The sequence below is a fragment of the Passer domesticus genome, chromosome Z, assembly GCF_036417665.1.
Source record: "Passer domesticus isolate bPasDom1 chromosome Z, bPasDom1.hap1, whole genome shotgun sequence".
Classification (NCBI taxonomy): domain Eukaryota; kingdom Metazoa; phylum Chordata; class Aves; order Passeriformes; family Passeridae; genus Passer; species Passer domesticus.
In genome coordinates this window covers 25,107,149-25,134,856 of record NC_087512.1, presented here as the reverse complement: position 1 = coordinate 25,134,856, position 27,708 = coordinate 25,107,149, and the positions used below count along the sequence as shown (strand labels likewise).

General features: G+C 37.4%; 1 protein-coding gene, 1 long non-coding RNA gene and 1 other non-coding gene across 5 annotated transcripts; 1 reads left to right on the top strand and 2 right to left on the bottom strand.

Moving 5' to 3' along the window:
• On the top strand, positions 1-24,154 carry AGGF1 (angiogenic factor with G-patch and FHA domains 1). The gene is made up of 14 exons (XM_064403838.1): positions 1-204; positions 1,249-1,345; positions 1,808-2,013; positions 2,693-2,839; positions 5,044-5,232; positions 13,929-14,280; positions 15,823-15,934; positions 17,169-17,220; positions 19,175-19,276; positions 19,629-19,794; positions 20,036-20,118; positions 21,139-21,266; positions 22,135-22,234; positions 23,049-24,154. The coding sequence occupies exons 1-14, from the start codon at positions 22-24 to the stop codon at positions 23,247-23,249; spliced, it is 2,118 nt and encodes a 705-aa protein (XP_064259908.1). The 5' UTR covers positions 1-21; the 3' UTR covers positions 23,250-24,154.
• Positions 5,969-26,959, bottom strand: LOC135289952 (uncharacterized). Of its 3 annotated transcripts, XR_010352681.1 has the most exons (6): positions 26,105-26,959; positions 19,605-24,315; positions 17,161-17,240; positions 16,790-16,850; positions 15,162-15,361; positions 5,969-9,444 (listed from the first exon to the last, which is right to left on the bottom strand). It is a non-coding gene; the product is annotated as an uncharacterized LOC135289952 (long non-coding RNA). The 3 variants fall into 3 exon arrangements; XR_010352680.1 differs by lacking the exon at positions 15,162-15,361; XR_010352682.1 differs by lacking the exons at positions 15,162-15,361; positions 17,161-17,240.
• Positions 25,326-25,454, bottom strand: LOC135291551 (small nucleolar RNA SNORA47). Its single transcript, XR_010354361.1, has one exon. It is a non-coding gene; the product is annotated as a small nucleolar RNA SNORA47 (small nucleolar RNA).
• Positions 26,960-27,708: the final 749 nt, after the last annotated feature.

Sequence of the window (27,708 nt, the reverse complement as noted above, 5' to 3'; positions counted from 1 at the left end):
GGAGCGGGCGGGCGGGCGGCCATGGCCTCCCCGCCGGGCGCCGAGAGCCGAGCGGACCCGGGCGAGCAGGAGGCGGCGGCGGCGGCGTTGCAGGCGGAACTGGACGCGTGCCGCGCGCAGCTGGAGCGGGCGCGGCGGCGGCTGCGGCGCACGCAGCGCCTGTACCGGCGGGAGCGGGAGAGCGGCGAGGCGCTCCGGAGGCAGGTGGGGCCCCCACCCCGGGTAGCGTGGCCTCCGAGCCCCGGGCCGGGCGGCACGGAATCCTCGTGGCCGCCACTCCCCCACCGGGAGCCGCTCGGCCCGCGCTCCGCTTGCCCCGTCCTCGCAATGTGCCCATTCCACACGGTCCCTCAGCTCCCGGAGCTCGCCGGGCTCTCCTGGCCTGCGAGGGGCCAGAGCAAGTTTGAGGTTTCGGGTCAGAGCTTGGTGGTGAGAACGGTAGCGCCTTCTCTACCACAGGGCTAGATTTGGAATCAAAAGGAAAAATTACATGTAGTGGAGGAAAAGAAGTTTATTGAACGAGTGTGAGGTAAAGGAGGAGTGACAAAACTTCTCTGTGAATGCTGATGGCAAAAGAGGGAAGTTTAGGGAAGCCCTCACTGCGGTGTACAGCTTCCTTGTGAGGGGAGGCAGGCGGGCAGCAGTGATCTCCTCTCTGGCAGAACCCGAGGGAACGGCCTCAAGGTGTGTCAGGGGCGTTTTAGATGGGATATGAGAAACAGTTTCTTCACACAGGGGATGCTTGAGCAATGGAAGAGGTTTCGCAGGGAAGCGGTCACAGCACTAAGCCTGGCAGAGCTCAAGGAGGGTTTGGACAATGCTCTCAAGCACATGGTGTGACTCTTGGGGTGGGTGTCCTGTGCAGGGCTGAGAGTTGGTGATCCTGGTGTGTTCCTTCCAGTTCAGAACATTCTGTGCTTTGTAAATGCCACAGTCATCACTACAGAACAGTGATCATTGCTTGAAATCCAAGTTTACGGGGTGGGCATTTAGGAATAACCTAAATGTTAGCCTAAGTTAAGTGTCTCTGGTCCTTTGTGAGCAGAAATTGTGTCTCTTTATGCCAACCATTCAAGTACAAAATTGTCTCTTGCCAAAAAAAATCACTTGAAACACTTGTGGTGCTGACCTGTGGTGCTGTTATGTATTGTTTGAATTACAGTATGCAAAATAGGCTGACTCTCTTTTGTGAGATGGCAGATCATTAAAATGCAGTATTGTGTTTTTAACATGCAATTTTTCTTTCAGGTAGAAGAACTCACTAAAGAAATCCACAATAGAAAGGAGAAAGATACGTCTAGTGTGGAAGTACAGACGGAGGACTGTGCTGCGTGGTCACAAGCAGGTAGAGAGGGCGGTGACCGTTTAAATCGGGATATAGAGCAGTATCTTAGTTTGAAAATGCTGTAATGTAGAATACATTGCAGATCTGTATCCTTTGCTGAATTAAATTCAGTAACCTGACGTAATCTTTCAGACTCTTTCATATTCATTTGAGGCATTAATTCAGGATAAAATGTATCACGGACTAGCGGAATTCATGTCATTGTAATTTGTTACGTAGTAATCTCATGTTGCAGATATACACACTTTACCAATTTTTGAAGTCTATGAAAACAAGACGTAACTTATTCAGTAGAGTTAGAATAAATTCAGAGTAGAGGCACTACCTAATATTTGATTTTCATTAGATTACTTAATTGCATATATTTCCAGTTTAAGATTTAGCATCCTTAAACTCCATTAGTAAAAAACTGCCTTGCTAATTTATGCAACTTCAACTTCTCTTTCCCCTCTACCCCAGCAGATTATTACTACTATGAAAATTATTACAATCACACTGATATTCAAGATTGTGCATCTGAGCTACCAGTGCAGCACAGTCACAGGAGTGAAGGCACTGAGCATAATTCCACAGAGGAATCGGAGGCAGGTGTTAATATTCCGCTGAGGAAGGATAGCACCAGAGCTAGTGAAGGTGGAGAAGAGGAACATTTCGTCGAGAATTCACAGGTTTTTGGACTGTCTGGAGTTTTACCAGTTTTGAAATCGGTATTCTGTTAATATTCCGTCTAAAAGATGTGTTTGCGGTCCTGCGAGCTTTATACAAAATTATTTTTTGTGATGGTCTAGTGCTGATAATACCCTTGTACTTCAAAACTAGTTCTTTTTGTAGTATGTTCCAAGCAGAGCACCCTCTGTGTCTTGGAGTTTGAGAGTTTTTGTAAAAAGGCATATATATCCTGCATGGCCTGGAAGTGAGATCTTTTTTATCAGCTGAGTATGTCCAATATGTCCATGCTGATTTTCCTAAATCGTGCTTTTTATTTTTTCTTCCATTGACATAAGGAAGCGAGATATAAGGAGAAGAACATTTTGTGGTGGGTTCGTTTTCTGCCCTGTTCTCCAACCTTTTCTTAGGTCACTCAGTTTATTGAGTTTGTGCCTCAGCAGCTAGCAACTGAAATGGAGTAGAGGGCAGAAATCTGTCTTAGGAATGCTCTGAAAGATGTTTTCTGTGTGTATATTTGGTGAGTCACTTTTGAGCAAAGTTGGAGAAAAACAAAAGACACAGGTTGAAGTCTTGGTCCTGTTGAAATTAGTAGTTTACCAGTAAACCACAGCCAGATTTTTGCCTTCTGTAACAGTCCAGGTTCACAGAGCACTTACCTTTCTTGCTTTCTGTTACCAGGAGAAAGAAGAAACTTCAGTACCAGAAGGTTCTTTGGCAGAAAGCTTGAGAGCTGCTGCAGAGGCTGCTGTTTCACAAACTGGATTTATATATGATGAAAATACAGGATTGTATTATGACCATAGCACTGGATTCTACTACAATTCAGTAAGGATCATTTCCAAAATCCTTGGAATTTTTGTCTAAGTTTTGTTAGTAAAAGTTGATATGAGCAAAGAACTAAGATACAAGCTGATCTTATGTTTTGAAAAACAGGTTACTGAAAATGAATAGTGTTAAAAGTTTGTTAATTAGTTTATTAATTACTTTAGTGTAATTAAAGATAGCATGCTAAGACACAAGTTTAGATTTTAATTCTGTTTTTTGATGTCTCATAGGTGTCTAAGTTACTTGGCATTGTACAAATTCTATGTTATAAAGAGGTCTGTGTATAATAGGTCTGTAACTCTTTCAGACCTAAAAGCTTGAGCTTAAAGATGTCTTGTTTAGAAAAAGGCATATTTCTGAAGTCAGGTGCTTCTCCACAGTGAAAAGAGTATTGGGAGAAAATACAGAGAATGTTTGTGCTTTTACTTGAGTACTTTTGCCAACTAGTTTGATTCTACAGGAAAAGAAAACACTTCTTTTAGAAGTGTTAGAAGAAGTTTAGATGATGGGTTAGAATTTCTTAATGGTTACTTTTTGCTATGCATTTTTATATCGCTTTTGCAAAGGTTTTCTTTGTGTCCTATGAAGTGTGTTTGTATATGTATACAGATCCGTGGATAGATATGGCTACACTGTACTGCACTGAGAACAGAGTTTGTTTGCAGTGTTATATTCAACTCAACTGTAAAAAATGCATGTGGTACACAACTGTTTGTTTTCAGGATGCTTCTGGACTTTTTGAGGTGTTAAAGGATACCATTGGTTTTGACGTAAATGTTTGGGGCTATAGATTACAGTTTATGGTAGAATTATCCAAAAAGAATATCTTTTCTTGGTACATAAGTGTTCTGAATAGGGTTTGGTGGCAAAGTTCTGATGATGGGGCTGGCAGCTGCGGAGGTGGCCTCTGAGAGAAGGCCAGGGGCTGCCTGGAATGGCTCGTTCCTCTGCAGGGCACAGCATGGCTATTAGAGAAGCTGGTGGTGCCTCTCTGAAACCGGTATAAGAAGGGGCACAGTGGAGTCTGTAGGGGGGCTGAGTGTGAAAAATAACCCTGTGAACACCAGGGGCGAAGAAGAAAGAGCAGGAGGAGGCTCTCCAAGCACCAGAGCAGCCAATTTCCTGCAATCCATAGAGCAGACCATGTGGAAGCTACTCATACTACAGTCCTTGGAGGATCCCACACAAAAGCAGCTCCTTATGATGCCTTCTTTGGCTACCTAAAAACAGAGACCAGAAAAATTAAGGGAATAAGATGCAGTTACATTTATTGAAAGGCCTTCAGGTACGTTTAGGGCAGACAAAGCCCCCCAGAGACTACACCCAGAATGGACGACAGGTCATGGGTTTTTATACTTATATAAATTTGGTCCATTTGCATTTTGGGGGTTAATCTTCCAATGACAGTTTCAGGTAATGAAGTCATTTACCCCAAGTTTGCATCCACCCCCAGCTCACTTTTGTTTACATTTCTCAGGGCCTGAGACAGTGAGGAGTCCTTGATTCCCAGGCCTGGAGAGGAACTGTTTTGTCTGGCCAAAATGGGAAAGCAGCAGCTAACACTCTATATGGAGTTTAGAGCTATACACTAAAGAATTGCAGGATTACAAATGCATGAAAAATATAAAAGCTAAAATCCTAAGGCACCACTTAGGCGACTGGAGTGCCCATGCCAGAGCTCAGAGCCCATCTCCCTGGTAGGAGCTGTGGAGGACCCATGCTTGAAGCAGTTCTTGAAGATCCCATGCTGGGCACGGGAGAAGTAGCAGCAGAGAGGGACTTTTTGTTACTGATCTCAGCCCCTCTACTCCTCATTTCCCTGCACCACTTGGGTGGGGGAAGACAGGAGGGGAGCTGGGAATTAAGTGGTACCATTGAGCTTGTGAAAAAAAAGAGAATGATTGTTTTTAATTTGGTCCTTATCATCCAGCTGAATTTTAGCTATTTCCAAGTCGAATCTGGCTTGCCCATGATAGTGAGTTTTGTCTCTTCACCTATGAGCTTTCCATCTTATTTTCTTTACCAGTCTTGTTGAGGAGGAGAGTTGACAGAGTGATTGGATGGGTATCTGGGAGCCATCCAGGATCAAGCCACCACAGTTCTTTCATTTTATCAAAATTCAAAAGTGGTCCTTTATTAATCAGATGTTTCTTTCAACAGTATTTTTATTGACATGATAGCATTGTTCTTCATTTCTTAAAAAGGAAAACCAACTGTATTATGACCCAGCAACTGGAATTTATTACTATTGTGATGTGGAAAGCGGCCGATACCAGTTTCACTCACGAGTGGATCTGCAGTCTTACCAGGCCTCTGGTACCAAGCACACCAAGGATAAAAAGGGGAAAAAGAAGAGAAAAGAGCCAGAGTGGATTACTGCAGATGAGTATAAGGTAACCTCAGAACTGATAGACAGAAAATGCAAAATCTGTTGGGTTTTTGTCCATGATGCAATTTATAGGCGGTGGGGCTTGGTTTTATGCAGAGAATGTATGCTTTATTTTTTAAACTATTTAAACGTACTTAAACTGTATACAGCAGGTTGCTAACATGTAGTTAATGTTCAAATAACTTCCCCATTGAGTGATTAAGGATGAAACTTTTAACTTGTATCCCCTCACTTTTTTAATATTTTTTCAAATACTACCCAACTGTAAAGAAGTCTAAAACTGAGTGTCAGTGAAGTTTTTTGAATAGCAGGCACACTAGAAGGAATTCAGTGTTGTGTGGGCTGGATTTACATGAGAAATTCAGTGGCAATATCTTGGGTTTGGGATTTTGGCTTGTGATTTGGTGTTGGTTTTTTGTTTGGTTGGGCTTTTTCAGATTCACATTATCAACCAAAAAAAGCAAATTTTGAAGATATACTCATACACAATCCTTTCTCTGTGACTGCCTTCCAGAGCATAGTCCGTTGCATTTTACTGTATCTCTGCTATCATTTGGGATTGGTGTTTTTGAAGTTCTGTTTCTTTGCATATTATGCTCTCCTATTGATACTTGTTCACTGTATTTTCATTGTCATTAGTGTGTGGATAAGCTGTACAGCCTAATGAATGCCCATTGTCATTAATATGTATTTTAAGTTGCAAAATTTTTCTGAGTGCTAAGAAAGCATATCATGTGGTGTGCTGTCTTGAAAAACATTACTGACTCCTGAACACTAAGAAGTACTAACACACCTATTAAACCTCAGGAAGCATTTCCATTATGAACACACTTATTGATGTTGAGTTCTATTCTGTCAATTTGTTTTATCATTTTAAGATAAAATTGAATATATTTGGTTTGCATTCTTCAAAGCTATTGCTTTGACCATTACATAGTTTCATTATGTAGGCCTCAGACATGCAGGTTGGTTCTGAAACAATTACGTTACTGTCCAGATACTTGTATATAATTGTCATATAACATCAGTGTACAGTTAAAAAATTTAATCAGGAGTGAGGTCACCAGAAAGACTTGAAAATGGAAACTATTTACATTGAGAAAAAGTGTAATTAGGTTAAATGGATAGTGGTTGTTGACTGATTACACATTTTATAAACAAATTGTGGCTAATGCAGGAATTTCTGCTTCTTGAGGAAACTTCAAGTGAACCCTTCCATTTGGAAAGCTAGATCTGGGTACTTAGCAACACTAAGCATAACGCTTCTTTAGAGAACAGAGCTATTGCAGTGGAAGTGCAGTTTTACCAGCACCCAGGTTCAGGGCCTGCTCTGTGCAAATGCTGAATTAGCATTCTGCTGCTCTCAAAAGGCATTAGTCAATACAGAACTTTATCCATCATGTGCCAGGAAAGAATCATGAAAAGCTCATAGGAATAAGTCTTTATCATAAACAGATAAATAGGTCTCTTAAATTTAGTTCTGTGATGAACTGTTGCCTAAACCAACAAGAGTGTTTATAAAAATTCCAAGCTGTGTATAGCTCTGACCTATCAAATAATTTTGCCTACTCTTTAGACTCCCATCATAGTAATAAAATCTGTAATCTGATTATACTAGAAATAGAGGTTTGTCTTAAGATTACTTCATACCAGTGTTTTTGTTTAGATAGTCTTGTTAACAGATCTTTTCTGTGAGACTTCCACAGTCACAAGGTAGAAGGTAAACATCCATTTTTTTTCTTGTCTGTTTTATTGATGGTAAACTGAGTACTTTGCTTTATTTGTGAGTTAATTTGTTTGACCAACAAGGTAACAGGGAAAACATTTAAAGTATACTGTAGTGCACAGGTTTTTTCTTCTGTGAATAGAGAGTGAAGGTCTATGTCAAGAAGTAATCATGGTCTTTTTAATTTTTTTAAACACAAACAGGGAGAGTACTAAGTGAAATATAGGACACTCCATTTTAAACTGCAAAAGTAGAAGAATGCCTTTCTGTTAGTGCACTTCTTTGTAAATGAACTGCTGGATTTAGAAGAAAAACTTACTGATATAGTTTACATAGCTGAGTTAAAATATTTTATTATTGTACTGTGGTTATTAATAACTTAAAAATTCAATGGTACATTAATATAAAGGATTAAGATTTTCTAGAATAACAGATGGCATTTTTCTATTATAAAATGGGAAAATTAGTCTATAAGCTACACAGTCAAGTGCATAGATGCATGGTATTTTTTGGCAGTATAATTGTTGTCCAGTTTAGTCTTGTATTGGCCAAGGCACTAATCAGTTCATAGTAGAATAAAACTAAAAACATCTGGTTTTAAATAGGACTTTGTAGTTGATGCATAGTATATTGAAATGCTTTTCTCCAAACGTACTGCCCAGCCTTCTCTCTTTTCTTCTCCCTGAAAGCTGTTTAAATTATTGAAGTTATAACAATGCTTTTGAAGACTAGTGCCTCATTACTGCTTTTCCCAACTGATTATTAAATTGTGCTGCTAGCCTGAAAAAATGGTCCCAACATTGCCTCATTTCTTGACCAAAGTAGGTTTTTACTTGTCTTGCTTTTTCTACAGATGGTACAGATAGGAAAAGGGTTTGGATTAATGCCTGGGCTGTGGACCATTAGTGTTAAGAAAGTCGGGTGTCCTTCTGGAGCATGTCATTCACCCCATGAACTTTATAATTCTTGGGTGAAGCTGAGGTGGTTTATAAGAATATCCATGTAAAGCAGAGGAAGACAGCAGTACTTACAGAATCATACCAATTTTTTTCCTCTTTTTTAGTTAAAGGAATAAATGTAAACAAATATTTATAGATATTTATAATTACTTAGAAATTGTCAAATACAAGAAATAAGGAAATTTAGCAGTTATGTGTGTAGATTATGAAGCATATATTTCTAGGTAGATTTTTACCAAAATTGCATGTGAATTTTGAATGACTTAAAGTTAGTACCTTTTTTTGTTTAAAAAATTATTGTAACTGGAACAATCCATTAACTTTCTGTTTCTGGTCACAGGAGGGTTTTTTTGTTGTGGTTTAATTTCTAGCTATTATGAGGAAGTTCATATACTCAGCTCTCTTATATACAGTATTTTTTTGCAAGCAGAAAACTAGGATACTTAACACTACAGAAACAGCGAGTTGTCAAAAAATGTTGTAGCATTCTTAAAGAAAACCCAATATAATTCTGAGAAGGTAAAGGATAAAATTAATATGTTAAAATATTATTGCATTTTTTAAAAGGTAAATAACCTTTTGAAAAGCAAGAAAATACTCATAAGTGTTGGCTAACATCAATGTAATTCTAATTGTAAAAAACAGCGGAAGGGAAAATCATGTGCTTACTATCACCTGGGGAATGTGTAATTCATACAAGAACTTTCCTTAAAGACAAATGGTTGCTTTCCAGTCACAAACTGAAACTATATTACAAATAGTTTCTTTTTACTTGTGAAACAAAGTATGCTATCTCTACTAGCTTGCTTTTAACTGACAATCAGGATTTTTTTTTTTTTTGCCAGGATGAAGTGTTAGCCTCTGTGCAGGTTGTATAAAAACATTTGTACAATACCTTGGAACTTTTAGACATACAGTTTAGTTCTGGTATCTTTTTGTAGGGGTAGGTCAGAAAAAAAGGTGGGTCAAGTAACATTGTATTTTCTTCTGTACAAGAAAAACCTTTAAATAAGTAAATTTGGAAAAGTTTAAACATTTTTAAAAGGTGACATAAGTGATAATAGGATCCCTGGCCCAATATCAAGATCCAGGGTTTCCATACATTCCAGTTTGGAGAGTAGACTGTGTGCGGTAGTGATCCTGCAGTTCTTCTTGCTGCCTTGAGGCGGTTGGAAATACATAGCAAAATTTGGAAGGAAGTTCTGACACATGCCATTTTTTCCATAAATAGTTTTTAAATTGTGGGGTTTTTTTTAATTTTCAAGCTACCACCTACTAAATTTTATTTCAGTGTAGTACTCAAAATTAACTTTTACAATGTTCTTTTCCATTACAGATTCATCATAGCTATTTCTATAGGAGAGGCAAGGTGGTTTTAGCAGTGTTTCCCATAGAACTCTTGAAGCAGTGATTTTTTTACTTTTTTATCACATGTAGTTTACTTTTTGCTGATATTCATCCCATCTTTAGGTACGTCAGTTGACAGAAACCATGGCTAATCTGAAGATTTCTTCTTTTGGATTGGCAGCTTCTGGTAAAGGTAGAGTTGAGACAACAAACACACATTAGTCCATCGATGTTTACCTTTACCCTTGATATTTTTATTAAAGAAAAAAGAATATCTAGTAATTGATGTTTAGATACATTTTTTTCCTAAAGGAATTAATACATTTTTAAGCTATTTAATCAAAATCCATTCACCTCAAAGTAGCTTTGAAATAGATTTTAAATACTTTGTAAGTAACATCTGAAGAAAACTTTGATGGCATTGTAGAATATTTGGGAAGAGAAGTGTTTAGCATCCCTGTATAACATAAAGGTTCTAGACTAAAGAAACTACTCATTCTTTAGGTATGGTTATTTAATTCAGAGCTGTCCACCACCAGTATACAAAATGGCTCCTGTATGCTGTAGGAAGAGGGATTTTTTTCTGGCATTTAATTAGATTTTTTTGCCCTGGAAAATTGAGTATTGTGTAGGGTGGATGAGAGTAACTGAAGTACTTGTGGAATGATTTTAGCACATGAAAGCTTAGTCACTCAAGTGAAAGAGCTATTTTTAAGTGTTTGAAAATATTTCTTCAGTAAAATACTGAATTTCAGATTAATTTCATATTGAGGGTGTCAATGCTAAAGGTACATTATTCAGTCCTGTAAAAGAGTGCTGAGAGCAAATGATTCTGCTAAATCACCTACTGAACTTCTAGCAGACCAAAAAACAGGCTACACATTTGAGAAAAGTTGTATCTGTCTATATTTCTCTGCTTTGTATAAAATAAATTCGGAAAAAAACGTTTAAACAATGTAGTTCTTCGAATTGAGCCAATTATGCTTACAATAATAAGTTACCACGTATGGGGATGCTGAATAATTGCATGAACATGCATGTTGGTCAGCCATAGTAAGAAAAATTGAAGTTTTGAAAGACAAAATGTCTTGCTCTGTAACAGTAAAGCAAAAGGTATAGTTAAATGCTTAAAATACTTTGGAATTTTCATTAAAAACAGTGAAATTACAAGGATAATATATCATTTCTAAGTAGGACAGTCTGCATTTCAACAGGTCATTGTAATCAGTAGTTTGTGGCGTATTCTCTATATAAAGTAAAACCATCAGTTCCACTCACATAAGCATGATTTGTTGTTCTTACAAGATCAGTCCTCATGGGATACATAAATATCCTGATGTCCAAGTACTTTTGGCTGACTTTTTCAGGGATACAGAAATCTGAACCAACTCAACTCTAGTTACAAAACAGTTTATTTTCTATCAGATTGATAGCACCTCTCAGCTTCAGCTTAGTGAGAAAAATCACAGAGATCACATGGCAATATCCAGTAGATACAAAATTTTTCAAACTGGATCACATTGAGTCTATCCATGTCTTAACTCAGGACTCTTGGTGTCAGTCTAGATGTATTGGGCAAAGCAACAAAAAAAAAATGTATGTGTATGAAAAAATATCATGGTGTGAAAAATGGTTATAATGAGCATCTGCTTGCACACTTTGTGTCTCGTGGCATGAGTTTCGGATGAAGAGTTAGGTAGTCTTTGAGAAATTAAGTTCATTGCTAGAATTACAGGGTACTAGTACCCTGAAATACTACACTAATATTTACCGAATTTTGTGCTTACTGCCAGTTCCTGGTTTTTAAGTGATGCCTATGTGGAGGCAAGGCATTAGATGCTGTTTGCCTAGTTAGACTTTATTACATACTACACACGTTCTGTGTTAGTACTGGTAGTCAGCCATGGTTACTCCAGTCAGCAACTGAGCCCCAGACAGCTGCTCACTCACTCCACCAGCAGCAGGATTGGGAAGAGGATTGGAAGGCCAGGAGTAACAAAACCTGTGGATTAAGATATATCCACGTGCGCAAACAAAAGAAAAAACAATGAATTTAATTCACTGCTTCCCTGCCCGGGCCGGCAGGTGTTCAGCCATCCCCAGGAAAGCAGGGCTCCAGCACAGATAATGGTGACAAAGGCCAAATTGTCAACATCACTTCTACTTCCTTGTCCCTCCCCCAGCATTTACTGGCAAGCATGATGCCATACAATATGGGATAATCTATATAGCTGATCCCAACTGTCCACAGGGTGTGTCTTGCTTCCAACTCCTTGCGCACTCCCACCCTCCTTGCTGGTGGAGTGGTGCAAGCAGCAGAAGAGGCCTTGGTTTGTGTAAGTGCTGCTCAGCAATAAGTTAAAAAAAACCTCTGTATTATTAGCAGCCACATCTTCAACACAAATCCAAACCACAGCCCTACACTAGGCACTGTGAATAAAATTAGCTTTACGCCAGCCAAAACCAGTACATAGTCATACATAATGGAAAAGGATGTCTGTAACACAAGATTGTGTCAAATGCTATAAGGTTCATCCAGTATCTATATGCTTAATGTTTATACATTTTGTCCAGATGTGCATTTTAATACGGATCCATGAAATCATGAAGTGCTCAAAATACATATTCAGTTTTAAAATTCTTGATTTCATACAAGGTTTTCAAATGTGAAGACTGCAATTTTATCAGTACTTAACTATTTAGTTTATTTGCTTTCTTAACAGTTGAATGCAGCAATTGTGAAAAAATATAGAAACTGCTGAAAAGAGGCTTAATGGTCATACTGGCAAAATCATAAAATGAATGTATGTGTGGAATCCCTGGTCTGTTTATAAGACTGTTTAAAAAAATTCCTGTTTTTAACACAGAACTAAGAGTCTACTCTTTAGTAGCCAGGCTTTGAAACAGCACCTTTTTCCTTTCGAGTTTAAAATATCACAGGCATCACTGTTGGAATTGAACGGTTGGAGCCTCGAACTTGGGCATGAGTGCATCAGTCATATCTTGTTTTGCCTTGCTTGTGACTTGAGCAGGTCTAGTTTCTTTGTTTTCAGATTAGATTAGATTAGAATACCCTGAGCTACTTTGTTAGTTTACCCTTTTATAGAAGTAATATGTTTTAGAGTGCAGAACACCTTGATATGTTTGGTATCAATATAATACCTGTACCAAACATAAATATAGACAAACACACTGAAAAATATAACTCATGAAAGGAAAAACCAGATTTTCCCAAAATATTTCTAATGGAATTAATATGTTTGACATGTCTAAACTGTATAGGCTTATTTGTGGCAGGACTACTACTTTTTTTGTTTAAAATAAACAACATTACACAGCGACCTTGCTGCCCTGTTCCTTTCTATTCAAGAACTTAGGGGATTCAGGGAGGAGGGCTAGTGCTTTATCGAGAAATCCTGAACAAACCAATAGTTAAGGCATAAAAGCCTTTTTTAAAAGCATTGGTTTTATCTGAGAACCTGCTGTCTTACTGAAAGTGTTTCAAAGGTACACTCTCCTAACTAACAGCTGAGAGGAATTCTTGTGTTTGTCATAGTCTGTAGCACTGATGCGTTTTAACAATTCTGAAAGTGCTTTAATTTCCGCTATAGTAAACATTCACATTATTTCACTTAACTTGAAATGGAAACACATAGAAGAAAGTCAAGGATATATTTTTTACCTGTGGTGTTGCGATATTTGATACAATTCAAGACAATTGAAAGCTTTTACTCTGAACTAAAAATGGCACATAATTTAATCTGAGATTTTATTTATCTTTTAAAGCTACTTCTGTTCTTACTCTATTTTCTCTTTGTTTTCCTTTTATTTTTTTTAACATAGTTGTCAAGCAGCTAGATTGAGAATTACATTTTCAAGGTACTCTGGCAAAATTAATATGAAACTTCAGATTTCTCAGGTTTAAAAAGTTGGGTGTTTTTTTCCCTGATGATGAAATAAGTGAAAGTGGAAGAACCTGTAGTGATCCAATCTGTCTCATATTCAGTAGAGAAACTGAGAAACTTTTTGCAGTAGAAAATGGATTTTTAGTGTAACTATTTCACATAGCATAAGTTAAGCTTGTACTCTCTGTCTGCTGTCTTGATTAAAGGCTCTGTTAAAGATGTGATTTTGAAAGGAGGAAGAACAGGTCTATAGTTAAACCATGAGTGAGCATTCCAGATATTCTGGACTCTGGTAATAAGAAAGAAGACAAAAACAGGAGGAAGATAAAATGAAGATCAGTTAAAGACCTGCAAGAATTGAATAAGAGAGGGGAAAGAAGTGAGTGTCATGAAAGTGAAATAGGAAAATATTCAAAGTGATGTTGTACGAGTTTGAAAATGAGGACAAGATTCTGAAGTTTCTAAACATTTCTAAAGTGTGATAAAAGAGTGACATTTAGAAGAGGAGTAAGTGAAATTTAGAAGAGGAGGGCAGTCACACTTTCCGAAATAGAAGATGGTCTCAGTCACATCTAACAGGATGTGAAAATATTTTCACTGAAATGTAAAAGTTCTGCTGACTGCATGTGTAAAACTTTCTGGAAATAAACTGTTTCTTAATAGTTCTAAAAATAATTCTTCCTAAGTGAAGAATTTAATTCCAGGCTATTCTTTAGAAAAACTCAATCTGTAAAGACTGTAACATTGTATAACTCCCCTCCAGGATTTGGACACAGAAGAGCAGAAATCATCTAACAGTCTGAATTGCTTTTCCATCACCGAGCAAGTAAGTTCTACTGAAGAAGATGAGTCTCCAAATGTAAGAAAGAAGACTAAAACGGACACAAAACCACTAAACAATCTAACAGCCAAAGAATCCATTTCTACAGATGGTATAAATACACATTCGCACAAAAGTACACCAGACACTGCAGCATATACAGATGACAGTAGAACAGCAGACACAGAGAGTGAACCAGAAGAAGGTGAAATTACAGATTCTGAGTGTGAAACCTACAGTGAGGAGGAATTAACAAGTGAAGAAACTGATGATTCAGAATACTCAGAAAATGAAGGTGAATTATTGTGGATTATATATGGTATTACTGTATTTTTCCAGAAGCCTGTTAAAAAAAACAGTTTGGATAATTTTAAAAAATATATAAAAGCATGTGACTTGAGATGCTTTGAAAACATTCTATATGTTACCAGCATTTCTTTCCCTCTCTTCACTTGTATAAAAGTAAGTAGTAGTTTTTATAAAAGCTGTTACTGATGTAACATCTGTGCTTGTGTGGAAACCTCAGGGATTGCAAAAATTTGGTTTGATTGGGAAAGTGAAAGGAGAAAAGAAACTCTGGTGCTAAAATAGGGGTTCTAGACCAGTAATTCACAGTAATTCTGTATATTGAATCTCTTAAATTAATATACAGTATTTTTGATACTGTTTGTAAACCATCATGTGCAATTGAATGCAAGATGGGTCTACTGTGGTGAAAAGCAGCATGGAGTAGTCAGTACTAGTTGAAATCCTATTTTGTTTATATTCCAGTGGCAAATTGTGAGAAATGGATATAGACATGAAACCTGTATACTGTTTTATACCAAAGTGTTCTGCTAGGTCCTTAAAAAACAAAACAAACCCCCCCCCCCCGCACAAAAAAAAAATAAAAAAAAAAGAAGGTAACTTGTGAAAAGCTTGATACAGCCAGTCAGAACTATGGATGTGCAAAGGATATAAAACTTATTGTAGCCTGGGCCCTGTTCACAGTTCATTGTCAGTTAGTTTCTTATGTTTTTATTACTTTACTTAACTGCTCAGATTGTAGGTGATTAATGCCATCCAAAATGTGCTTGCTACCATCAGGCTTTCAGACTGAATTGTCTTTTCCTAATATCCAATTTGGCAGTAATGCTGAAGTAATAAAAACTGGGACAGTTTCTCTTCCCCTAGTACCTTTTAAGGTAGTGTCTTCTCATTTATGTCTGCTCCTAGCTGAAGGTCATTGGAGATTGTTTCTACAAATGTACATCCAAGTACAGAATTCATACAGCTGTCAGAATATAGTATCTTAATATAATAATCAGGCAAAAAAGCATATGCATCTGTAGGTTCTGTTTATTATTTTTTCTTATCCATGTTGATGAATAGCATTCCTAAGAGAAAAAAACAGTAAAAATACATTTGACATAGAATTGTCATATATAAAGTTTGATATGCGATAGGTTTGTGATGTGGTGAACAAAAAGATACTGCCTTTTCTCAAAGTAAAATTGTTTTCTAATTTGTAACAACTAATGATCCATAAATTTACAGTATACTAGTAAATTTTGTGAATGTATGTATATTTTACTGCTGTAACAAATTGTCCACATGTAAACTGGAATTAGGAAAACATTTGTAATACTTTGGTCTGCAGTCAGAAAGCCTTTGAAACAACAATCTCATCAAAGTTTTCTCTCAGATGTTGTTACACATTTCTTTTCATGAATGTTGTATATTATTCAGCCAGGTAATGGCTGAAGGTTTTCAGTTTTTTGAAAATAGACTGTAAAGTTAAAACTGAAATGTATTGGTAGTAATGGTGGTGGTGATTTTTTTTTCTATGTAATTACAGATGAAGAAAAGATCTGGCCTCCTTGTATCAGAGTAATTGTAATAAGATCACCAGTTCTACAGACTGGGTCACTTTATATTATCACTGCTGTGAAATCTGCTACAATTGGAAGGTAAAACTGAATGAAATTTTATATAAATATATATCTCAAACTACCTATCTTTGAAAGCTGTGGGAAGCACTTAGGATTGCATGTCTCTACTCTTCGCGCTTGTCTTCCTAGCCTGCAGCAGTTGTGAGGCAGTCAGAGTTTGGTTAGTCCATAGTAAGAAAATCAAGTCAGGTCACATAATAACATGTCCTGATGATAATGTAACAGTGTACACACTTAATGCAGCTCAGCAGACCTGAATAGTTAGTGATAACTTGAGGTTATAGAGCCCCAGTGGCAATATAGCTGCAAGTCCTTCTTTGAACACTTGTTTCATAGAAAGTAAGTAAATTTTGTCCCAGGCCACTGAAGTACTTTTTTTTCAGAAATGGAAGAATGCCCTTCAGAAATCCAAGATCCCTAGAAAGCATATCCTAGACTTCTTCACACCTTCAAATTTCAGTAGGGTTTGTTCACTGGCTTTAAATAGTAAGCTGGTTTGTGCTAGACTATATGCATTCTTCAGTTCTAAACCTGGTTTGTTCATTGTGGATGATGAATTTATTGATGATGTAAAGCTTTCTTCCTTGCTTAGTTGAAAACCTTACCCTGGAAAAGCTGTTTCTGTCTAATGCTGATAGACGTATTTTGATTTGCTCTTAAAGGCTGAGGCATGGATGTGAAGATCAAGAGACAATTCTACTTTGAATTTGCATATAGGTCTTTTACTAGCTGCATTCCTTCTTAACCCCTTAGTATAGGAATGTAATACACAAATCCCTTCTTCCTACTGCTTCATTGTTTTGATAACAAAAAATGCAAACAGACCAAAACTCACCCTGTACAGATTACTCTTTGTTTACTTGTGTTACCTACCTGATGCCACTAAGAGTTCAACTTCACCATGGAACATGGACACCAAGATGCACTAAAGAGCCTGAAGGATGCAGAGTTCAGACTGTTAAAGGGATTGCATGACAGTTCAGATAGAAACATCAGGTTTATAGATAAGAATTTATTTGTACTGTTTGATGATTTATTAATCATCTGCTTTGTATCATTTATACAAAGGGACCTGAAGGAAGTCTTTACATTGTATATACAGCAACACAATGTTTCCTATCTCTAAAAAATTCTTAATAGCTTAGAATAGAAATACAATACTACAGTTCAACTGAAATATATACCTTTCATAAGCCACTTAAAAGACCTATTTATACTTTGTTGTGATTTGTATATCAACTTGCCTTTCCAGAGAAAAAGATGTTGGACACACGCTTCAGATTCCTGAAGTTGGAGTCAGTAAGGTAACTCTTGTTCATGTTTGCTGAATGGTAGATCAGAAGACATAAATGTATGAATGAAGCTTTAGATTTTATGGCTTTAAATTTGGAACATTGTGTTAATTTTTTGAAACAACTTTCAGAATGAGGTATGGGTTTAGCCAGACTTAAATTTAGAAAAAAGGGAAACATACTCTATTTTACTGAATGGGAACTTAACACAAACAACAATGTATTTTCAAAGTCTTTGAGTCTTTAATTTTGTAGTTATTGAACTTGAGGACAAACCCTGTAAAGTACTAACGGTATATACAATTTTAATGTTAGATAGTACGAATTTCTTTACCAAGTAATGCAATCCTTGCAGTTACGCTCAGAGCAAATGGGTTTCTTATATTTTCTTTCAAGCAACTGTGGAAATTATATAGAGGGGCTTTGAAAAATTAACAGAATTCCTTTCAATTGTAGATTGAATGGAAATTTTAGTTTTAAATTGTTTGCTCTGTTTTGCTAAATACTACAACACAGACCCTAAATACAGCACTCCTAATAAAATAAAACCATAAATTCACAAAGTTTTGTCATCCAAACAAAAAGTTTGTTAAAAAAAATCTATAAATGGAAGTATCTCATGAAACACACTTTACTATGTCTATTTTAAATGATAGTTCTCATTAATCATCTGCTATATTTCATATTGAATAATTTCTGGAGTAAATATTTCCCTGCTGTTAATAACTTTTTCAGGTATGTGTTTGAAACTGGACAAATAAAGAAGCCAAAAGGCTTTTATTTTTCTGTAATGTTACCATTTCAGTACTTCACAGATACTGACAGTTCATATAAGAAGTTACTTCACTTTTGAGATAGGGAGTCAAAGGTGAAAAGATAAATTATGTACCTGCAGAAATAAAATGTTATGTGCTAGTTTGTTTTCCTCACTATTCTTACGTTTTAGCTGTGGTCAACTTTGGTGTTTGCTTTTCTTGAGTGGAAAGTGAGATTTACAAAAAATGCTTTTGGTTCTATTCAGTAAAGCAGAAGTAGAAAATAAAATGTCTATTGAATGAACTAGTCAGTCCGCATCATTATGGGAGTGTTCCATGTAGTAAGAAATGCTAGCCAATCTGCAATTTATTTTTTTGTTAACTTAAAACAGTAACTACAATTGCACTAAACTGACAAATTTGAAACAGTCACTTCTCAATAGCCACTTCTCTACACTTAGTGCTTTTACTGGAAGTCCTAATAGGTTGGAGAAGTTGATACTTTGGTTTCTTTGGTGGCCTTTTCTGGAGGTGGTATATATCTTTATGAATTTGGTCAGGGGTTGCACTTTTTCTGGTCTGTGGGAGCAATCCCTATACAGAACTGCAACACGGCAAAAAAAAAAAAAAACCTAAAAAAAAAAAAAACCACCACAGTGTTAGTCTCAGTATTAAAAAGGTGATAAAAGAAACAGCAAGAGATTGATACTGATTGTGTCCTAAGTGTTAAGATCCAGGAGAAGGCGAGTTATGTGAAAGTTACAAAAGCATGGCATTTAGGGAGTTATTTCAGATACAAAAGACCAAGTAAATGGAAGCAGAATGAGATGTATTTTTAAATCAGTGCTATAAAGTACCTTAAGAGCAAAAAGCCTGTTATTTTAGTTAAGAAAGCTATATTACTGAATCTTGCAGTTCTTTAAGTAAAGCATACTTGCCACATTGGAAGAATATAGTTGTCCAGTACTGAATCAGCTTATGAACAAAATCACTATATTAACTGTATACATTTAATTCATGCTGTTGTGGCCCATTCATTTACATTTCACAAGAATGAAATCATAAAATGTGAAAACTTTATTAACTTAGAGTACCAGAGCCACTCATTTTAAAGGTCTCAAAATATATTCTGAAATCTTACTTTAAAATAACATTTAAATTGTTAAGTATTCACTTAACAAGAACATTTAACTTAGGCTTCTATTTGTCAGTTTCACGCAGAAGTGTATTTCGACCATGATCTGCAAAATTATGTTCTTGTGGATCAAGGCAGTCAGAATGGAACAGTTGTTAATGGAAATCAGATACTCCAGGTGAGTACCTACTGTTTTAGTGCGCTGTACATTGCAGAAAACTAATCTTGTGGTTACTTTAAATGTTTTACGGCAAATCACTTAAAATGCCATTGTATGTCTTCTTTCATACATTAATGCCTGCCTTGGTTCCCTTCTGATATTAGGACCACTTGGAGTACTGAATGTTTGGTTATACTAGGAAAAATCCACTATGCTTACAGTTGCTAGATTGAAATACCCACTGTAGTTAAACAGTTGCCTACATTTATGAGACCACACTAAACTACTGAGTTGTAAGCAGTGTGCATGAAATAGAGTTTGTGCCCTTCACGAGTTTTTAACTTACCTGCAAAACTTTCTTTTGGTGTAGCCTAAAACAAAGTGTGATCCCTACATCCTGGAGCATGGAGATGAGGTGAAGATTGGCGAAACTGTGCTTTCTTTTCATATTCACCCTGGCAGTGATACTTGTGATGGATGTGAACCAGGACAAGTTAGAGCACATCTTCGCCTGGACAAGAAAAAAGAGTCTTTCGGTTAGTAATATTATCACAGTATACATTTTTATTATGGCTGTTTACTTTAGAAAAATAATATTTAGTTCAGTTTTCGTATCATTTTCTTGTCAGCTGATAATAGTTGTACATAATAATGTATTTTTTTCTTGGCATATGCGTCTGTGTATAATAATGTCAGAACAAAAATTCTCTCATTAGTCTTATGATTCAAAACGTTAGATTAGTAATTACAAATTAAATCCTGTGTTCTTCCTTTTAGTTTGTCCAGCACTTAGCAAAGAAGAGAGAGAGCTAGTCAGAAGAAAAGCATTAAAACAAATACGGGTAAAATATGGTTTACAGGTGAGTTTACAGCAGAAGTTGATTAAGTTTTTGTGATCTTGTGGTTCTTAACTTTTTTTTTTAAGTACTTTCTGATTCCTATTTTAAGCTATAGACTTTGTTGCATAAGGGAGGTTTTCAAATGCCCCAAAACAGCCTCATTTGTCTTTTGTACCCTAAATAATTATGCTTTACAAACCTCTACAAAGAAAGATGATGATAAGAGAGCATGAAAGTTCCAATGAAAATTAGAAAAAAAGATCCTTTCAAAGTGTACAAGATTCCTAATCTTTGGAAGTTAAGATTTTGCAAGACACTTCAGTTTTTATTTCTGTAGATTAAGTTTTCACTGAGTTGAAGTTCTCTCTTTCATTTGTAAGGGAAACATAATGAGCAACTGAAAAAATTATGGAAGGGAATGGGAATTTTTTCAGGTTTTTAAGTCCATAGAAGAACACCAACATGAACATACAGGCAATATAATATATATGTATTCAAATTACTTCTGTTGTGGAGATAATTTTAACATGCAGTTGCTTCCAGCATTCGTACTAAGTATACGTGTAGAAAACAGAATGCCATCATTTCTTTCACGTTCTTCAGGTACCAAAATAATACTGATACAGAATCTGTAAACCTACTTGTTCTGTCATTTATCCTGAAAATAAGTAGGTGCTGAGGAACAGGCTAAATTGTTATATAAAAAGCCAGTGGCATGTGCACATGATTTTCTGCTTAATATGGAGAGATTGACTCTTCATACCAAGAGAAGATTTAAGACAATCTGTTATTTTATTTACAGCTTATGAGAAATTACTGAATTTGGCAATGTTACATGATGATGGCAGTAATATGGTTTATAAGGTATGCCTGTAAGCTAAGAAAATACTAAGTGAGGACTGCAGGTTTTATTGCAAGATTTACAATTAATAAAAAAGGCTGAAGCTCCCATACTTTTGGAGGGAAAAAGGGAAGTTAACAAAAATAAAGAATTTAAACCCCACTCTCTTTGTCTTGATGCAATTGAATCTGCTTGGAAAGAACACAGAATATGAAGACAACAAGGCAGTGAAAAATCCGAAGTACAAAGACAGAGCAGGAAAACGCAGAGAAACTGTTGGAAGTGAAGGAACCTTTCAGAGAGACGACAGTTCAGCTTCTGTTCATATGTAAGTTGGGGGTGGGGGAAAGGATCCCCCATGCCCTTCTCTTGTGAATCTTCAAAAAATTATAATGAAATAAGAGTCAGTTTGTTACTAGTGTGCAGTTTGTTAAATTACAAATTACCTGTATATATTGTGTTAGGAAAGCTAGAAAATTTTAAGTTTTTCACACTTCCCATTTCACGTGCTTTTATTTATTAACTCATCACCTTCCATATAAAAATATATGGAAGGTAAGGAGTAAAGGATGGCAGTAAGGACGTTTACATCACTTCCTTACCAACTCAAAAATGTAAAGAACTCCCCAGCTGCACTAGTGACATCTTCAATAGTGTCTGTTTTTCAAGTTGTTCAATTTTCATTTTTCCTATCCAGTCCCAGTAATAGTACACATGCAGATTTTTCACCTGCAGATTTTCACCTGCAGCTTCTCTCACTGTCAATATTCAGCCATTCAAGGACTGAATTTACAGCATTTACATACCTCTCAAATCACACTTGATGTTCTTACTTTGCCTCTGCAGCTGTAGTTGGGTTTTTTTAAGCAGCATAAACTTGTAGGTGTGTGTAAATTAATAAAAGGAAGTGTGAGCTGATGAAATAGGTGCAGTAAGATGATTTGGCAGTGATACCGCTTTTTCCATATTGTAATCCATACCCTCCTACCCATGATGTATCTTTTACTATGTATCTTTAACTCCCAAAGCAAGCAAGTAGTTCAGAAGTTTTAAGAAAGCTGATAGTGAACTTGTTCTTCTGGATGACTCTTGATGGACTGATTCCTGATTTCTGTATGTATGCACATTTCTGTTGTTCAGTATTTGAAAGCATACTCTTTATATTAACTCTTGCTTATCTTAAACTTTCTTCAAAGTGAAATCAGCAACAGCAACAAAGGACATAAAATGCTGGAGAAGATGGGATGGAAGAAGGGGGAAGGTCTGGGAAAGGATGGTGGTGGCATAAAGGATCCGGTAGGTCTTTCTGGTTTTCACTTGAGACAAAAATAATAGGAATGTATTTGTAGTGAAAAGTATCTAAGTGTATGCCACTATTCATTTGAAAGTTACAAAAACCCTGGTTAAGAAGGAATAATCTCAGTAGAACTAATCTCAAATTATTTTTTCTTTGACTAATGGGTTATTTTGAAATTTTTCAGTACTGTTGTCCCTTCACTACACTGTGCTCATTAGGAAACTAAGCAAAGGAGGACAGACATCTAGCCTTTTAATTAATAATCTCATATTTGAATACAAAGTCTGGAGGAAAATTGGAATAATGTAAGTGATGTGATTTGAAAATCAGTTTAGGGTGGAATTCTTTCTTAGAGGCTGATGTAGCACAAAAATTGAGCTAGATGATGGGCATTGAGAGAGGAAGAGATGGCAGAGGTTACTGTAGCCAGCAAGTTGTGGGCCTCTGTGGCAGCCATGTTAGCCCATTTTTGTCACCAGAAATGTGTTGTCTTTTGGCAGTAGTGCTGCTTAGAGCCATACCATACTCTGTGTTGTCAAACTAGCCAGTATAGGGATCATATGCCACTCACTCAGTGAGGTGTATTTCACAGTAATTTTTGTGGCAGGGGACATTATTTAGGACTCTTGATCATAGTTCCAGAAATGCTGATCTGACACATCATTTTCCTGGTACTGTTCGTGTATGATCTAGGTGTTTTAGAACATGAAAGAGAAGTGCTTGGGGAGAGGGCATGGCGTATTAGAAAACCAGAATTTGTAGCATTTAGAATACCTAACTTGCAATTACAACAGTATTTCATGTATTTGACAGATCCAACTGGAGTTACATCAGAAGCATGCAGGTTTAGGTACTAGGAGACCGGCCTCAATTGAAGACGTTCAGCTTGTCCAGAGCAAGAATAAAAAGAACTGGGATAAAGCAAGAGAGAGGTTTGCTGAAAACTTCCAAGACCCTAAATCACAAAGGGATACAGCTAAGAGTACACTTTGGGTTAGAGGGACTGTAGACTGAACTATCGAGTCCCACAGCAAGGTAATTCCTGAGTATAAATAGTTGGGAGAGAATTTATTTTTATTCTTTTTGCTTTTGCTAAAGCAGGAGTTTGGTTATATGTAAAATACAGTTGTGGAAAAATTTAATTCAAGATTAACTCTGTTATGTTAATTGGTTTTCTGCAGTCTTCATGCTTTTATACACATTTTTAATATAATATGAATGGAGTTCAGAGGGATATTCAAATTTAAGTACTTGAAAATTATTTTCATCAGAAACAGGAATCTTTCATTATGTTTTTACACTTCACAGAAAGTTACGCAAAACAACTGTTACACTTAAATATGATACCTTTAACACTTGAACAGTGGTTTAAAATCAAGGTGAAAAAATAAATCCCCCAGATCCCTAGTAAAAAAAAGTACCATATTGCTGTTTCTTCATGTTTGCCATTAAGTGCTCAACAAGAGACACACCACTCTTAAATTTATACAGTTCAGTACTAGCTACAGGTCTCAGCATACATTGGGCAAAGGAGAAGCGGGGTGGGGGGGGAAGCTTGTTTTTAAATGATTCATCATTACTGTTCAAAAATACCATACTCCATGAAATAAACTACCAGCATTAGTGAAGAAAACAATGTTCAGAGACAGCTTGTAGCAAAATTTTCTTCTGTGAAGAACTTGAGATTTGTTTAGTAAATCTGTATCATGCCTTTAAAACAGGAGGTATGTTTAGAAAACTGCTGTCTGTTTGTATTTATTAACTTCTTTTTCTGATACATCCATTGCTGGCAATGGAGTTTATGCCAGAAAAAAACAACACAAAGAATGGATTTTTAATGGGGAAGGATTTCCAAACTGAAGCTAAATGATTGGTATTTATTGAATGTTCCTAAACACAATAAATCATTGTCAATTTAAGCAGTGTGCTTCTTCAAACTATCTTCATATGTTGCATAGGAGTGCTCTTCTAAAATGAGTAAAACTTAATCCAAATTTGTTCAAGTTGAAGTTCTGATACTTATCCAAGGAAACATGGTAGTCTCACCATCCTACCAGATCATGCGCACAACTGTGAAGCACTGTGAAGTAGAAGCAGAACAAGTTACCAGCCATTTGTCTTAATCTAGACACATACAGTATAAAGCAAAAGGTCCAGTCTATTATTTAAATCATGAAAGTTGCCCAAGTTTACAACCTGAAGCACACCTCCCTTCTGCAGACAGAGGTGAAGATAAAATTATCCGCACTCAGTGCATGGAGCAGCATAACTTAAAATTAGTTCACTGTTTGCCTTTGTAAGCAGTTAGTTTTCTACTCATTTAGTGATAGATACGTATTATTGCTGTTGCAATAATATACAGGTATTGCTGTGTTATGTACTTTGGTGCTGCATTCCTTTTTATTGGCAACTTCACATTTTCAGAGGCTTTTTGCAGCTGTGAAAAAAATGTTATTCTTTAAGTTCTGGTCTGTACTTGTTAAGTTTTAGTTCACCATTTATCTAGAAACCTCTTCCTGCTAGCAGGAGGAAAAAGCCCCTGTATGCTAAAAGAATGTTTTTGCTTTTCTTTTGTTTTTACTTCTGTAGTCTTCAAAGTAAATCACACCATAAACCTTAATGTGGTGTGAGTAGGAACCATAGCTTTCCTTTTCCCCAGTTATTCAAGTGTAACAGCTGTAAGAACAGTGAATCAACAAGTTTGCATTTCATGAAGTTTTTGAAGTAAGACATCATTTGCCTTCTGTGAGAGGCATGATCTCACACAGTCAAGACTGACTGCTTTCAGTACTGCGGCTTCCTCTTTCAGCAGTTCTATATAAAGAGCTGAAGCTTAGGCGTGGTTCAGTATTGGTGTAACAAATCCTATTCTCTCTTGATGCTGCCTAGGGAAGTGGAAAATGCAGTACCATTAATACACAGATTGTTAACAAAACAACTGGAGGTAAGTTGGAGTAATCCTCATCAAGCAGTTGTGTGCCTTGATCAAGTAGAAAGACTTGTATTGCACTAAATATGACTTTTCATCCTTTAGTGACCTCTTACAAATGAGTGAGGTGAAAACCACCAGTGGTGTGCAGGCCTTATGTGCAAATGCAGTACTGCTTTCCCTCATGTCAGAAGGGGAACATGAGTTGCTATTGCACTATTATAATTTCGGAGGCTATAACCAGTAAGATACAGCATAAAGTTTAACTGTCTTACCTTCTCAGTCCTCCAACCATCCTGTTGCCTTTCCCAGCTTATGATACTTCATAAGTTCCTAAATTCAAATTGCCTTTTTATACAGCCAAAGTCAAGTTTCAGCAGTTTGCTTTATATATAAATACTGTTAGTGAATACATATAATCCTAAAGTTCTTAAGGGTAAAATTAATCAGTTTATATAAAAAGTTTTCTGTAGTCCTCACAGTGAATTTTGTCAACTTAGAAAACATACTTATGAAATATAAAATAAAGAGCAGTAGGTACATTCTTATCTTAAGAGCTGAACCATCCAGCTGGCACATAAAAACATGGAGTGCAATGTTGTGTGCAAGGCCCTGAACTATCTGCATATGAACTGCTTCTACAAAACATTACATAGGACGAAACTGGACTGTTTGTTCCAGCAAAGCTGCTGCAGCTGGTTGTGTGAAGTTAAAGACTGAGGCTTTCTGCCAGCAGATGAATCCATGGCAGCAGAAAGAGAGCATCTTAGTTACCAAAAAGCCGTACTGAAAGGTGTATTCCAATGGATTTTTTCCTGTGTGATCTTTTCCAAGTGCTGTGATCTCTTAACGTGGGAATTTTTTTCTCAGCGAGTTTCTGATTTCTAAATGGGTTTCACCTTATTTTAATCCAGCAACACCTCTCTGTTGATAAACATACCTGCATATGGCTTTACAGTAGCAGTGATCCTTGTTCAGCCCTTCAGCGCACCGGGGCACCATCCGCTCTCCTCTGTCCGTGCCCAAGTCACCTGGTGTCATTTCAGCGCTGCAAACAGGACACATGCTGCCTCTCCTGCCGCTCCTGCAGCTCTTCGTGTGATAGGGCAGGGGAAAAAACGGGGCTGGAGGCCTGTCTCCCCGCGCTGTGCCCGGGAGGCCGCGCAGCGGGCCGCGCCCAGCAGCACCCCCGCCGCGGGGCCCGGCCGCCAGCCTCCGCCCCGCCGCCATCTTGTGTGGCCGCGCGGCGCGGGGAAGAGCGGAGCGGGGCCCGGCGCGGCCTCGCCGGCACCGCGGGCTTCCCCCGCCGGGCAGGGCAGAGGCACGGCGCCGGCCCCTGCCCGAGCTGCCCGCTGGTGTGCTGCTCTGCAGATCAGGAGCAGCGAATGGATTAGGAAATGCATCACATTACCACAGGACAGGCAGACAAAAACGGCAGCCGCAGATAGTAATTTAAAAGTACACTTAGATTACTTTTGTAACATTCAGACTTAGAAATGATCCTAAGAATGAATGTGTGGCGTCTCAGGAGCGATCTTGAGAAAGATGCCAGGAAGAGCCAGCGTGGCCAGTAAGGGAAGCAGCAGAGCAGTAATCTCGAGCACCTCATTCACACAGAGCTGACTCTTAAATTCGCCATGCCCTGCCTGTCTGTTGTGAAAAGCCTTACAGCCCCTGCTCCTCAGGCTACCCCGGCCCTCTGTTCATCTTCCTTCCCTTTTCTGTCCAAGGACCATGATGTTGCCTTTGTAGTCTTCAGGCAAGCCTGGTTCCTGCTGCAGATGGTGTGCTTTGGCCAAACCTCACCTACTGGACTTCGTGGGACTGGGAAGTTCACAGATTGTCAAGCTAGAATGTATAGCACTCTGAGTCTTGCGCAAAAACCTGTTCACCTCCAACATTTTATTCCTTCAGTCCTTTGTTTCTTCCTTTGTTGTTTCTTCTGGCTTATTTTTTTTCTCTAGATCATCAGATTTCTTCATTTAGCTGCTTTCTACACATAAAAAACAATGTGCTGAGTAAGTAAAACTGTGATATTTGAGTTGCCTCCATCAGATTGCTCATTGGGCTTGTTTTTTCAGCATTTGATCCTCTTTACTCAGCCTGTAACACCACCAGCCACGAGTAGTCTAAAGTGGCAAGTGGTGTTGAGTAAGGCTTATTATGAATCAAAATTATAGTTCTTTTCCATAAGTTCCTTGGCAAATCCCTAATCATTCAATTTGATTCTTCAACTATGCACTAGAAATAATACTATTTTCCCCTTTTTCGAGGTACTCAAAAAGCAACCAGTTCTATGTGGCTCTGCTTGAGCAGGGAGTTGGACAAGATGACCTCCAGATGTTCTTTCCAACCTCAGCTGCTTTGCAACTCTGTGATTACCACAGAAGGTACAGTGAAGAACTGATTGGCATTTGAATATTGCATGGGTAGAGGCCGTAGGCATATTAGGCAACCAGAAGGAAGTATTGAACTCAAAAATGGTAAGAAAACCAACAAAAAGCCCAAGGAGAATGGGCAGGTGAAGACTTGCCAGCAAGGAAA